Genomic DNA, 14138 nt, shown 5'->3' on the forward strand with positions numbered 1-14138 from the left:
TTCTGTTATAAACATTCACTGTCCTCACACTGCAATATTTTTTTAGATCTCTGTATTTTTTGTCCATACAAACATCAGTAATGTGGTCAAGATGTTTGTTTATCTTTCCTTTCAGAGCATCTGGATTTCATATCTTGAGTCATTCATTCATCAAATTTTTATGTAAATGTTTTCCTTTTTTATAGTGCTTTCATCTTCTGTCTTGGTTTAGGTATCTCCTCCAGTGACTGATTGGAGGTCTAGTCTCCCAAATGTTCTAAGATTCTTAATGTTTTGATGATCACATTTAAAGCCTTAATGTATCTGGAATTAAGTTTTGTTTGTGATATAAAGTAGGGGTACAACTAAAAACAATTGTAGTTTTTAAATTTTAGCATTAGACATTACTTATTTTGTAAAAATCCAAATACATAACCTGAATCAGCAACTCAGAAGTATCCACCAGGCAGTTCTTCTGAGTGAACTCAAGGATGAAATAGGAATTATTAGCCTTGCTACTATGTATGATGGAGTACTGAACCAAGGAGGCAGTGTTACAGCTCCATAAAACAGTAAAACTCAGAGAGGCCAAAGAAATCTGAAATAATGATATATTCTCAGAATACAAGCAAAACCAACCTATAGGGAAGAAGACAGCATGCTTTTTGTAAATAAAATAATCATTCTTGATTAATCTATTAGAACTCTTCATTGGGGTTGTACTAGTTTGCTAGGGCTGCCATAACAAAGTACCACAGACTGGCTGGCTTAAACAACAAAAATTTATTTTCTCACAATTCTAGAGGCTAGAAATCGGAGATCAAGGTGTCAGCAGGGTTGGTTTCTTCTGAGACTTTTCTCATTGGCTTGTAGATGGCTGTCAACCTTTTCTTCACATGGTCTTACCTCTGTGTGTGTCTGTGTCCTAATTTCTTCTTTATAAGGACACCTATCATATTGGATTAGGGCCCACCCTATCTCCAAATACAGTTACATTTTGAAGTACAAGAGGTTAAGACTTCAACATATGAAGACACTTGAGCACATAACAGAGGTTAATGCAATGAATATGATTTTATTTAAGTTTTTAAAATTTGACAAGATTTTTTACATTGAAGACTATTTAAAGAAGTAACCAAGGAAGTGAGATTACCAGTCTGTTAAATCAATGAACAAATAAACAAATGAATAAATCAATATATGATAAAGTAACTTAGGTTAGAGGTAAAAAACTACAATGTAGAACTACAAAGCACTTTTTCTAGAAGAAGACTGTAAGGACTGGTTTTGAGACTAATATTAAATTCTTACAAAAGACAGAAAGGAGTACAGAATAAAATATTCATATTTATAGGTGTTATCCTAGGTAATGAAAAATCAAATCATAAGGTTAAAACTTAAACGTTCATTTCAGGTTATATATAAAAAAATTTTTTTAAGTGAAGTAAATGTAAATAAGTAAAAAATATTATATTTATAGGTCAGTGGCTCTGAATGGGGGTAGAGGGTAGCTGGATGGAATGCCTTCTAGGGATGAACATATCAAAACTAGGGGGTGGGGGCAGTGCTTTTTCAAATTATACTTTCTGAAACTTTGATTTTCTATCACCCCCTCAACTTTACCCTGAAAATTACTGCTGTAGTGCACCACTTGATTGAAGAGTATATTAATAATGTCCTTATATGGTAAGAAATTATTCAAACTACACTTACATCATCATGGTCTCTGAGCAATCTAACATGACCTAGGAAAGGGACTCTAGTGACATTATGTCAACCATGTCCTGAAGACCTTAACCCAATATGCTGCTGTGACCAGAGAGGCTATGTAATGTTGGGTGACCTGAACATTAATTAATTTTGGGCCAGACACACAGTATCATAAAATCATCTGCCTCTGCCCTTTGAAAAAGCATCACAGAAATCTGAAACCCATTCCCCACAATTAAGAACCAGTGACTATAACCCCCTCATTTTATACATAGGAAACTAAGATCCAGAGAGGTTAAAATGACTTGTGTACAGACACTGAGATAGTTATTGGTGGATCCAGGCACCAGGTCTCCTAAATTCCAATGTAAGACTCTTAACTACTATTTTAGAAACCATTAATTCCTACTTCTGGTATTCAGGATTTTTATTCAATGTGCAGTTCTGGTCACTACAACTTAAAATAAATATAATAAAGCTAAAAAAGTGTCTAAAGAGAAACAAATGAGATAGTCAAAAGAATTAAGGATATACTCTTTTATTTATTTAGATCCTCATTCCAGAAAGTCTTAAAAGATGCAGATAATATAGAAAGATAAAGATTAAAACAGGAAAATGAGAATTAGGAAACTAAAGGTAGAAAAGGAAGATGAAACCAAGAATGTGGCTATCATACAAAATACATAACATGAAGTTCTAAACACTTGCTGGAGGTGGGCCACAAATTGGCTCTAAGTAGTAGTCTAGCATCAATATGAAGAGAAAAATACAGTTGAATATTTAGTGTCTTTAAGGTAAAATCCAAACAGCAATTCAGGAAAAGCACAACTGGATTGAGAGAAAAATTCTCCTATGCATCTTTAAATAGAACATTATGAATTATAATCATTAGTACCCTTTACAATATCCACAACAATTAAGTTTCATAGAGATTTGATATGGATTGCCAAAAGTGCAATCCAGAAAAAACAATTCTACAGAGGCCAATAAAATGCCAGCTGTGTACAGGGGAAATCTGGCTTAATCCAGGGACAGAATTAATAGAAGTACACAGAGTACTTTTCAGTCTCTCTTTGGTCTGGAAAGAGATAAAATATAACAAGAATAACAAAAATGAAGCTTTTGAGTAGTTTAAGAAAATGAAGTCATAAAGCCCAGAAATGTATACAAATTTAAGGTCCAGATGATTTTCCTTACTAAATGAAAAGGTTCTTAAATCTTAAGGTTAATGTCATGTCTCTTAATTCTTTGGTTTGCCCATTAGAAACTGAATCCTGGGCTGTCTAGGGCAATGATCAGTTTAAGAATCCTAAAAAAAAAAAAAAAGAATCCTTATGTTTTTCAAAGAGGTTTGACTTTGGAAAATATTTGGATAGCTATTCCAGTTACCCCTAGAGAAGACACTTAACCCACCCAAGTTTCAGTTCCTCTTCTCTTCCTCACATTAGGCTATTAGATTCACTTTTCAAATTCTTAAAAATTCAATTTATCACAGACTAAATTTATTTGAGTCCCCAGAATCATATGTTTTAGCTGCATATTTAGGGACTGAAATGCCAGCTTTTGAGACCTCTGAAAAATATTCATACTATTTCTGACAAGCCTGTTAAACACATAAATAGCACCTTGGGAAACCAGGAAGTGTCACTGCTCCAGAAAGGAAACATGGTAGACAAACAAGGAGAGGGAAAAGTGGAATAAGCCTCTGGCTAACAGCTTCAGAATATGAGCCCTGGAGAAATGAAGATCAACACTCTGATCTGAGATGTTTAATTGAGAGGTGGGTTGTATGATAGGGGAAGGGCTACGGCCAGTTGTGGCTGCCAGTAGCAGAATGCTCAAGATTTGAACTCTGGTACAATGCCTAGAAGAATAGAATGGTAAGAGGCTATAAAGTAAAAAACTGGATCATCTAGGTGGTCATACTGAGTTGGCAGTGGAGGAGATCCTCAAGTTCCCAGATGGGCCCGAATCTACAGTAGAGGGGCTCAAGCAAGGCTGGGCGGGTAGACCAGGTAGGACTCCAGGTTACAGTCAAAGTCCTTGAAGAGCATGGACTCCAATGGACTAGGCTGGGTAGTTTGTGTCTCCATGACAAAGTTCATAGGCTGCTTCTGTAGGAGCTCTGGGTCAAAGGCCACACCCCGAAAGAAAGGGTGGACCTGGAAGTGATGCAAATGATGTAGACGCTGGAGGGGATTCTGGCATAAGAGCTGAAGGGAAATAGAGCATGAAGGCTGAGGGAATGGGATAGGGAAGGGGCTGAAGAGAGAAGGTGGAAAAGGAAAAAAAAAGTTCATGGAGCTGTGGAGGGCAGGAAGAAGAAAGGATTTGTAAAAGAGGGAGACAGGCTAATTTGGGGGCAAAGGTAGGAATAAAGGAGCTGTATTAGTAAGAAAGCACTCACCCACCCCTCAGAAATGACCTGTTATGGATGGGGAAGCGGTTTGGAGGAGCAGGAAACAGGAATGAAATGTGAACTGCTGGTTAGAGGACAAGTAGTGAGGTAGTACTTGACCAAGTTGGAGCCCACCCCCCGCAAAAAAAAAAAATAATCAGAGGAATGGGTTAGTACCACTTTAATGATAGGGAAAGGAGAGAAGGAATGGTTTGGTAGTCGAGAAGGAAAGTCGTGCTCAGCCTTACCTCATGGAGCAGAAGAGAGAGTCCCTGGTTAAGAGAGGCTGGGATCTCAGAGTCACAGTGGGTCACACTTGCCAACATGGCCACGTGATCTCTCTCTGCAGCCACTGGGAACTGAGTTAAGGGGTTGGGGGGTGGGGAGGGGGGTCATTCCTTAGTAGGAATTAGGCAAGGTTTCCTAAGGTCTTCCTTCTTCCCACCACAGGGCAAAGCTCTTCTCTGCCCAGCATCACTACCATTCTCTCACCTTTCCAGTTGCCAGAGAGAAAAGCAAGATACCCAGGGACCACCAATCAGCAGCATGGTTGTAAGGTCCTCCACTCAGGACCTCTGGGGCTACAGATTTGAAAGATACTTGTCATTGACATCTGTTGGCTATCCTGCCCAGTGCTTACCCACTAGCTTTAGTCCCTCTTACCCATGTATTGAAGAGTGCCGCAGATAGTATAGGCTCGAGCTCCCTGGGACAAGTGGCGGGACAGACCAAAGTCTGTCAGTTTCAGATGTCCTATAAAAGATAACCCAACAGCACCACTCTGTTTCACCCCTCATCAGCCATGACTGATTCCCACACTGAAGTACCTCTCGTTCTGGGGCTAGGAAAAGAAAAGGACTTACCTCTTTCATCCAGAAGGATATTCTCCATCTGAAAAATCACAGGTGAGAAATTATTCATCTTTCTTTCAAACCTCTTTCATCATGTATACCCCCCATCTGAAGATGCCCTACTCAGCATTCAAGTCTTTACTTGGAGGGCCCTTGCCCAAAGCCTTAGCACCCATGAGGGTCCCAAGGTCAACTGTTCTCAGCTCCCTCCTGCCTTCTTGGACCTGTAGAACTTCTTACTGAGGCCCCTCCTCAGACAGAGAAAAAAAGCACTTTACCTTCACATCTCGATGGATGATGCCCAAGTCATGGAGATAGCCTGTGGATGACAGCAAGCATGGGGTACACTGAAGCTCTCCTGTCCTTTCCAATTTCCCTGATAGCCCTACCACATCCCTATCCCTGTTCTTTGACCTCTTTGAGAGTTAGTATCAATTCTCTTCTTTCTCCGCCACCCCTTAGTTCTTCCCTCATTTCCATTACCCCTCCTATTTCACTTACACAGCACCATGACCAGCTCAGCAGCAAAGAGACGGACGGAAGCCTCAGCAAAGCAGCCAACAGCGGACCATATGGAGTACAGATCTGTGCTGCAGTAGCTGCACACTGCAAAGCACCAGAAGTCTAGGCAATATTTGGGGGCTACCATGCTTGGGCTTGAGGCATTGTAGGCCTCCTGCACACACTGATGCCACCTGTGATTCCCTCCCCCTTTGGGAGAGAAGTGCTGTGAGAAGGGGAATAGAGCAAAGGCAGAACAAGCAAAGGGTTGGGTAATCTCAGGTGGGGAGTATGGTAGAAGGACCCTTGGAAATGAGGCCAGTCACTCACTAATGAAGAGGTGCCGTTTTCCCTGCCAGCTGTCCCCCAAACTGTGTACAAAAGGATGGTTGATCTGTCGCTAGGGATGAAGAAAACAGGAAATTAGGGAAGACAGGATCACTGAGAATCAACCAGCCAAGAAGTCAGAATATACCTACTTGTGCAGAAAGGGAGCTGCTGCCCCATCTCTCAGTTCAGGTGAACTAAACTGCCTGCCTGATAATCGGAACCAGCACTGGGACTACTAAGGAGCACACTGGGACATGCTGAAGAGATTTTCCTGGCAAGACCCAGAATAACTCTGCTGATAGCTGCTTTTCCCAGGATCTACTTTGGTTGAAGCAGAGGGAGGGGCAGAACCAGGAAGAACAGTAAAGTTGGACAAGAAAAGAACTTTCTCCAACTGTATTTTAATTCTTCCTAGGATCCTTTCCAGGGCTCTGTACATACCTGGATGCTAACTTCCTCTTTGCACTGTCTCAGGATGTCCCTCTGGAGGACCTTGACCTTGGGCACCACCTATAAAAGGAGAGGTGATGACTTCTAGAGGGGAATAGTGTTATTGAATTGTTTATTCCTCTTAACCTTGCTGGAACCAAGACTGGAGCCAAGAACTAGAGAATAATGTGGAAGAGTACCTAAGTCCCTACCTTCACTGCAAAGACTGCTTTCCGTCCACAATCTAGCACCTTGAAGACAGTTCCAAAGGAGCCTTTAGCCACAAGGCCTAAAATCTGTATAGAAAACAGGGATATTGAGATGGGTTGTTTCTAGATTTACCCCCAAGACCGAGACCCCTTCCAGGGATTCCATTGACCTACCTTCAGCTGCTGATGCTCCCTAAGGGGTCTAATGGGAAACTCAGGCAGAAAGAGGGTGATGAACTGAGGCACTGGCCACTCAGACAGAGGCTTCTCTACTAGCAGTGCGGCTGGCTCCCGGAGCTCCTGATGCAGGCACGGAGGCTCCCGTAGTCTCCACAGTTCTTCCAGACCTGACCTGGTGGTCCCCACACCTGACCAGAGGCTCTTCCAGCCTCGGACCCAGGGGCCCTGGATGTTGCCACCCTGCTGAGAACCAGGGGAGCCACTCTAAAACATCTGTCCCAGAGGCATTACAGGTTCTGTCCATCTGAGCAGGCACTCCCTTAAATCCCAACCCTAGAGATACATTTTTGAAACCAGGCAAAATTGCTACTACAGTCCTTGTTTTGGCCAAGGCCTAGATTTCCTGGACACAATTCAAAGCCTCTAGGAAAGCAATATTTGGATATTTTCCCTATCAGGCATCCAAGATTCAGCCTGCACCTCCCAGTAGGTGGCTGGGTTACTTTTATAGTATAGCCTCTCTGCCCTACCTCCACAGTGGGCATCTTCACCAGTCACTTCCCAGGCCTCAAGCCCCTATAGGCCTCCTTCACCTCCCCTATAACAGGCTGCAGGGCCCCACAGCCTACCTTATGAGGAACAGCCACCTGGGCGTGTTGCCCCTGCCTACAGCTTACTGTTCCCATCTCCAGCCTCTGCCTCTTCTCCCGCTAAATCTGCTGTCCTAGTTATATAAGCAATTCCTCCCCCTGATGCTGCATTACACAAGCCTCGCCTCTGCCTTGCTGTTCATGACTAGAGATGCAAGTGATGCAGCCAAACCTCACTTTTATCCCCAAATCCTATCACCCCTGGTTAAAAATACGTTTATAGCCAGAACTAAAATGTGCAGAGACCTATCAGCAATGGGGCCAGTGTCACACTAGAGCTGGGAAATATCTGTGATAGTTTTAGGCAGGAGGGAAGAAGCCACCCTCCTTAGAGTGGCAGCTAGAGGATGTGTCTTAGATTGATGGGAGGAAAGGAGACAGACAGGTTGAACCCATGCACTCAATACACACACACACAAAAACAGCATCAAATTTAAAATATATTTTTTCTCTTTAAATCATTTTCTTTTGATTTTCCAGGGCATACCCCAGGGGAACCCATGGCCAGCCCTGGCTCCTACTGCCATTTCTCCAAGTGAACTTGGCACAGATTGGGGAGGGGCTGATTTCCCCCCCCCGAGCACTAATACCTCCTTCATACAAGGCAGTGGAATGAGGGACAAAAGATCAGCCCTCCCCACCACTAACTTTCTGGCACAGGGAGAGCAGTTACACTTAAGAGAAATATATATATATATATATATATATATATATATGTGTCTGTTTATAAAAATTTATCAGGCCGGCTGAGTGGCTCAGTTGGTTAAGAGCTCACTCAAGAGTTTGAGCTCTGAGCAACAGCGGTTCGATTCCCGGCCCGAGCTGAGCAGCTGCTGAGCTGCCAACAGGTAGCAGGATGGCTCAGCCAAAAAAAAAAAAAAAAAAAAAAAATTTATCATACTTGATCAGAACCGTCTCCTACCCTTTCAGTTGGCCCCAAGGGAACCAGATCCTAGTCCTGGGGCCATTCCCTGCGTCCTACGCTCTTGATGCCTCTCTGGCCCTGGACCTGCTGATGAGTGCGAGGTAGAACTCAGCGTTATTATCCACCATGCTCTGCAGAGAATAGGCCAGCTGCTAAAGAGTAGTTCCTCTCTCCACAGTACCCTGTGGGCTCCTAACCTCCACGAATCCTGCTGGATGAAAGGAAGCACCTCCCACCCCACAAGTCCCTGGGGCCTAAGCCAGAGCCAAAGTCAGATCCTGTACTGCAGCCACTCCAGGATTGCTGGGTCACTTGCGCCTGCCAAAGATGGACTTCTTGCCAGGGTTCTTGTTGCCCACACTTAAACCAATGAGGAGCCGGGCTTTCTCCTCCTCTTCCTGTTGTTGCATGTTGAGGTCTGATTTAGTTTCCAGCTTTCCACGGACCTCAGATCCTGTTGCAGGCTTCAGCCTTAGCTTCTCTTTGATTACCTGATAGGTTAGAAAGGAGTAAAATGGAAGGTAAATATTAGTGGAATGGGCAGAACAAATCACAGTGAAAACCAAGTCAATAAAGATTTATTAAATTTACATGAAGGCACAATGTGGAAATTCAAATCCTAAAACGATCTCTGCTTTCAAGAAGCTTACATTCTAATTACAACCCATTCTAAACCTGTGGTTGTGTCGAGCCCCCAGTTCCCTAAAAATCAACAGTAGTTAACATATATGAAACACTCAGTAAATACTCAATTTAATCATCTGAGCAAAATCAAGGTGAGGTCAGAGGTAGGAGATGCTCACTTCATTCACCTGCCCCATCCCAAGGCTGCTTGTTAATATGTCCTACAATGAAATGCTCCTGAATAAAGAGGATCTGCCTGCCAGCCCCTACTAACCAAACAGCCATGAACTCTGCTGACATACCTGGGCAACCAGGGCTTTGCGGCTGTCCCTCTTGACAGCCATGGCAAAGTCTAGCCATGTCCATGTGTTGTTGTGGTACTCCAGACAAGGCAGCACCAGGTTAAGGTCACCCCAGTCCACGCTGTTCTTCTCACCCTGCAAAAGAAGGATGGGGAGGGGAAAGACAATGGAAAAAATATCAGCTGCCACATTTACTGCAAGCCAGTACTTGAGTCCAAGTCTAGTACCTTCCTGTAGCGGCAACCTACAGATACTGATTTCCCCTTACCTTAGTCTGTTAATGATACTGACTCCTGAGGGGAGCAGAGGAAACAGATTTACCACCCATAGGACAGCTTCACAAGATGAACTATCTCCCTGTCTTTAATCTCTGATGTTCTTATCTGATTCCCTTTCCACCCTGTTCTAGAAAGTGCAGGGGAGGAGCAAACCTTGTAGCTGACACACAGGGGAACCTGTGGAATCTTTATGTAGATGAAGGAGTTGTTCATGGCAGCTCGCTCTTTCATCTTGTCAATGTCATCCACAGGGTGCTAGGAAAGAGAGTGAGTCCCTAAAACCATCAGAAGAAACTCAGGACCCCAAACATCTCTCTTTTCACCCCTGGAGTGGACTCAAAGGCAACAGAAGAAATCCCCAGCCAGGCCAAACAGAGTACCCCAAGACTCTTCCATTTTTCTATCATCGGGTATGTACAGTACCTCAGGGGCTTTGCGAAATGACCTTCTGACCCCAGAACTCCGATTCAAGCCCTGTGCCACACCCTTCCCAGGGCCCAGTGCTGCTGAATCATCTGTTGCAATCAGCTGCCGAGGCTTCACCACTGGTATGCCTATGAAAAAGCAAGCACACCAGCTATTGTCCTCTTTCTGAAGCTTCAGCTGTCTCTGAGGCTGCTACTCCAGTCTTCTGGAGCTCCACCATAAAAGTTCTCACCAGTGGTCACCAGTTTGGATTTATCTTCTTCATCACCAACCTCATCATCTTCCACACTTCGGCCAGGAAAGAAAAAGCCCATTATTCTATGGAAGAACTGGTGGGTCAGCTGGATGGTGAGGGGCACCACATTTACCTAAAGAGGAAAAAGGCTGAAGAAGCAATTAAGCTCAGACATCATCCCTCGGTTTACCTACCCCTAACAGCATAATACAATGCACAGATAGCTTTTGATTACCCTTTGTTCCTGGGTCCCCAAAAGACTGTTTACTAACCTCAAAGTGCTCCTTAACAGAGATACCCCCAACAGGGGGCCGGACTTTGCTGAAGAGGCGGAGGGCTAGCTGTCGCCCAGACTGGCAGGAGCTCTGGGGCCGCAGGACTACCTGTAAGATAGAGTGTAAATCAACCCACAAATCCTCTGCAGACTGAGAAGAAAAGCAATGGTCTTGCTAAGATGGGCCAGCTTTTACCATCTCAGCTCACCCATTGTTTCCTATAGTGGGTTTATGTGGAAGGACCATTACAAATACCCTGTGCTAGAAGTATGTGAATGGGCTGGGAATGGGGAAATAAAACTTGCCTTATAGACAGCATTGGGGAGGAGGTTGTTCATAGTGAACCAGCCCAACTCCAAAAGATGTTCTGCTGTGTCATCAGACTTGTTCACCTATAAAGACAGATTCCCCCCAACCCCAATTCACTATAAGAAGCCTTTCTCAGAAGCTTGCTAGAGAATTGCTACATATCCTATTTGTTTTCAGGTTCTCCACATGCCTAATTCCAACCTTTGATATCTCTTTCAACCTCATACAGTTAAGGTACCCTCTAATCCAGTGTTTCTCATGGGTGCTACTGACCAGGGCACTAAATGCCAGTAGTACTTTTCAGTCACTGTGACATTAAAAAATTATTCATTTCCAGATGGTACGGGGGAGAGCGCTGGGTAATGAACAGTGAGTGCCCTCTCCTCCATGCCATGGGTAATTGCAGGAAAGCTGAATGCCAGTATAGAATTAATGATTCGATTCCAAGCAGGACTTGGAAGAATATGTACCTCTGGGCCACATTTCTAGGGATAATCTTATTCAATGAGGGAAGCATTTGATCAACCTCATCTATATCTGTATTATTTAATATCACAAACAGATGTATCTAAGGGAAACACTGCTCATGTTTCATTAATAATCTTTAATACCATTATTAATAGTCCTATAATAATTAGCCTCTTTTTGTTTATCTCTTTTTAGTAAATTAGATTCCTGAGATAGGTCAGTGCCTCTCAATACACCTGCCTTTGTGTGACTGTATACGCCCAATACCTTGCTATAGAGGAAACGTTGCAGCTCCAGTTCAGCAATCCCTAGTTGTCCATCTTCCTCTGTCAGGCGCCATCGTGCCTGAGCAAAGTAGAACTCAGTGCGACGGACCACACTTACATCTTCCTGCTGCTTTCGCAGCTCCATCTTGTTGGCTTGTTGCAACTGGAAATCCTTAAAACACCTATAAATGAACAGGAGGGTCAAAGCCAATAAGGGCAATAGCATTTGGGTTGGGGGTGGGGTGGAATGCTCCAGAATGATGCAGGAAGTCAACCCAGAGTTGGACCTATTCTGGAACAGCTGTTCTCTAAATTTTTTTTCACTGGATTCATTGTTCCTCACACCCTGGGCCAGGGGAACACAAATCCCATCTTTCAGTTCTATAGCTTTTTGGTTAAGTAATTTCTTCCCACTAATAACCCCTATGATTATATCTGCAATTGTGTTCCTTATTGAGGTGCCTGAATCTACTACATCAGCCTTGGATAATGCACACTAGACCTAAAGACTATCAGAACATGGACAAGGAATAGAAATTGACTCCAGGTGGGGAACTGGAAAAGGGCAGGGAAAGAATGCTCTGTGGCACCTGATGAGGATATTAAGCTCTTCACTTTCCAGCTGTAGGTTGGTCTTCTCCTGGTTTAGCTGCAACTGAAGCTTTTGATTCAGGTCAAACAGGTTCTCATTCTTGCTGTCATCCTGCAAAGACTAGGGAGCCAGGACAGGAGAAACTGAGGAGATCTCCCTCATCCTAGGAGACCTCCTTGTCTTCAGACTACCCAAGTGACTACCTTCATGATAGAATACATCTGCTTTTCCAGCTGCCGTATTTGGGCCACATGCTGCCGCACGGCCTCCTGCAAGTGTAATATGCTGCTGCGCTGCTCCTCAGGATTGCTGGAAATCTCAAGCTGGAACCTGACCCGCTGCTTCTTTTCACTATGCTCCTGAAGGAATGGAAAAGGAAATGAACCAGATTTTCTAATAGATGAGTCTTGTAGTAAAGTGAAATAGAGAAAGGAACAATAAATGAGGATCTCTTATGGAAAGCTCACCTTTATCTGTCACCATTAGTAGCAAGAGTAAGGGGTAGGCCAATGCAGAAGACTGGGCACTGGATTTCACGATAAGCCAGTGCCACAGCGTAAGAATGGTAGAAGTGAGGAGTAGTTACTGTTTTTAGAGGTATCTACGTGACTGAGCAGAGGACTCACCGAGAAAAACAAATAAGCTCTACAGTCTCAGAGACACTCAAATCTCTTAGATAAGTGAAATTTCAACTGCTGCTGCTAGTAAGTGATGTACCAACCACAAGGCCCTTTTTCAGTCTGAAACATGGCTTTTCTTAATGAACCCCAAATAAAGCATAAGGTCTGGTGGTTCCTGGGAAGCTAACGGGTATTCTATAAGGGCTTATACTCACCTTCCGCTTGGGTTCCACATGGAGCAGCAGGTTGTTGACAATGTCCAGGATCATAGCATACTGAGCTGGATTGGTAGAGATTTCCAGCTCATGATGGATGAGGGTGAAGGTATCCACAGCCCCTAGGTAATTGTTAGCAGCTAAATAAGAGGCTCAAGTTTCTCCTTAAATATCTACCCCATCTCCTAACCCATATTTGGAACCACTCCTGTTAGTTAACCCCATAGAAAGGACTTGGTGAGAAATGCTCGCGAGTAGAAACATGTTTGCTTATTTCAAAATAAAACAATACCCATTCTTCCCAATTTCTTCCAAGAGTACAGGTTATTTTCTCATAGTAGAACTTACATAATGTAGAGCCAAGTGAAATGTTAATGCCCAGTACAGAGTGGGACTTGTAATAACACTACTGCCCCCAAACCATTTAGGAAATAACTACCTTCATGACGTTCCCTAGTCCCCTCCAAAAATCCTTTCAAGCCCTGAATACCTTCCTGCTTCTTCAGGAGATCTTCCTTTTCCTGGTTCTCATGGACCTCAGGTGGCTTAATCTGAGTTGCCAGCTCAGGATCAATGTCATGGCTGTAACTAATATAGTACATTCGGCAGTTGCAGCGTGAAATGATCCGCTGAACTTGCTGGGCTTGTTGTGCCTCAGCTGGCTGGTTCCAATCTGGGAAGAGGTGGGAAAGAGGTAAGAGAAAGACATTCTTAATAGAGGTATTGTGAGAGCTTCCCAGCTAGTTATATGTGATGTCTAGGGAACTCCAGGCACTTGCTTTCAACCTAGCCTGACACAAAATGGTCATACTACAGCATATATTGATCTTAAGAGTAGGTAAGGAAATCAGGCTCCTTTGGGATGCACATCTGCTCCTAACCACATGATGGGGAAGAGGTGAGAACTGACCTGTGGTGGTGGTAACCATGCCTCCCACTGCCTGCCCACTCTCCATCAGCTCCTGCACAGAGTCCAGGCTACGCTGCCGGTGCTCCTCGATATTCTTTACCTGAAAACAGAGATACAGGCACCTTTAACTCTGGGGGATCAGTCGCTTGTCCTGGCCAACTGGGTCACAGCTCTCTATAATGCAAGCAGTTATATTACCTAGATTTCCACTTCCTGGAATAGTTTGAAGGATTTCCTAGGGTAGAGGACACATTGTCTCTCTCCTGGCCTAAACCACCCAAATTCTCCAAACCCAACTGAGTTACATGCCCATTTTGCCAGACCCACAGGCCTCAGACCAGAAAAACAAGCAAGGTTAAAATCAACTCATGTCCGGGGCCGGCCGAGTGGTGCAATGGTTGAGAACTGGCTTGGGACGCCGGTTCGGATCCCACATATGAGGGCCAGTGACACTGC

At 43.9% G+C, this 14138-nt stretch overlaps 2 protein-coding genes across 12 annotated transcripts in view; both read right to left on the minus strand.

Moving 5' to 3' along the window:
* Window positions 1-2211: 2211 nt before the first annotated feature.
* RSKR (ribosomal protein S6 kinase related) lies at window positions 2212-7953 on the minus strand. 7 transcript variants are annotated; one of them, XM_019647132.1, is made up of 12 exons: window positions 7217-7953; window positions 6582-6827; window positions 6411-6494; window positions 6211-6279; window positions 5770-5839; window positions 5440-5544; window positions 5217-5257; window positions 4951-4978; window positions 4751-4840; window positions 4580-4668; window positions 4336-4446; window positions 2212-3902 (listed from the first exon to the last, which is right to left on the minus strand). In XM_019647132.1, the coding sequence occupies exons 1-12, from the start codon at window positions 7271-7273 to the stop codon at window positions 3678-3680; spliced, it is 1215 nt and encodes a 404-aa protein (XP_019502677.1). In that variant the 5' UTR covers window positions 7274-7953; the 3' UTR covers window positions 2212-3677. The 7 variants fall into 7 exon arrangements, with proteins under 7 accessions (XP_019502677.1, XP_019502674.1, XP_019502679.1 ...); XM_019647129.1 differs by having other exon boundaries at window positions 2212-4040; XM_019647134.1 differs by having other exon boundaries at window positions 2212-2998; window positions 6582-6830.
* Window positions 7954-8081: 128 nt separating this feature from the next.
* Window positions 8082-14138, minus strand: part of BLTP2 (bridge-like lipid transfer protein family member 2) — a 27693-nt gene continuing 21636 nt past the window's right edge. For 2 of the 5 annotated variants that reach the window (XM_019647106.1, XM_019647107.1), the window contains 13 exons: window positions 13683-13782; window positions 13263-13445; window positions 12773-12894; window positions 12141-12296; window positions 11936-12057; window positions 11347-11527; window positions 10608-10694; window positions 10300-10410; window positions 10025-10160; window positions 9790-9920; window positions 9520-9621; window positions 9089-9223; window positions 8082-8653 (listed from right to left, as the gene is read on the minus strand). In XM_019647106.1, the coding sequence (XP_019502651.1) occupies window positions 8471-8653; window positions 9089-9223; window positions 9520-9621; window positions 9790-9920; window positions 10025-10160; window positions 10300-10410; window positions 10608-10694; window positions 11347-11527; window positions 11936-12057; window positions 12141-12296; window positions 12773-12894; window positions 13263-13445; window positions 13683-13782 (1749 nt within the window). In that variant the 3' untranslated portion in view covers window positions 8082-8470. Of the gene's footprint in view, window positions 8654-9088; window positions 9224-9519; window positions 9622-9789; window positions 9921-10024; window positions 10177-10299; window positions 10411-10607; window positions 10695-11346; window positions 11528-11935; window positions 12058-12140; window positions 12297-12772; window positions 12895-13262; window positions 13446-13682; window positions 13783-14138 lie in introns of those variants that run through there. The other 3 variants (XM_019647108.1, XM_019647110.1, XM_019647109.1) reach the window with 3 other exon arrangements.

This window comes from Hipposideros armiger, unplaced genomic scaffold, assembly GCF_001890085.2.
Source record: "Hipposideros armiger isolate ML-2016 unplaced genomic scaffold, ASM189008v1 scaffold_108, whole genome shotgun sequence".
NCBI lineage: Eukaryota > Metazoa > Chordata > Mammalia > Chiroptera > Hipposideridae > Hipposideros > Hipposideros armiger.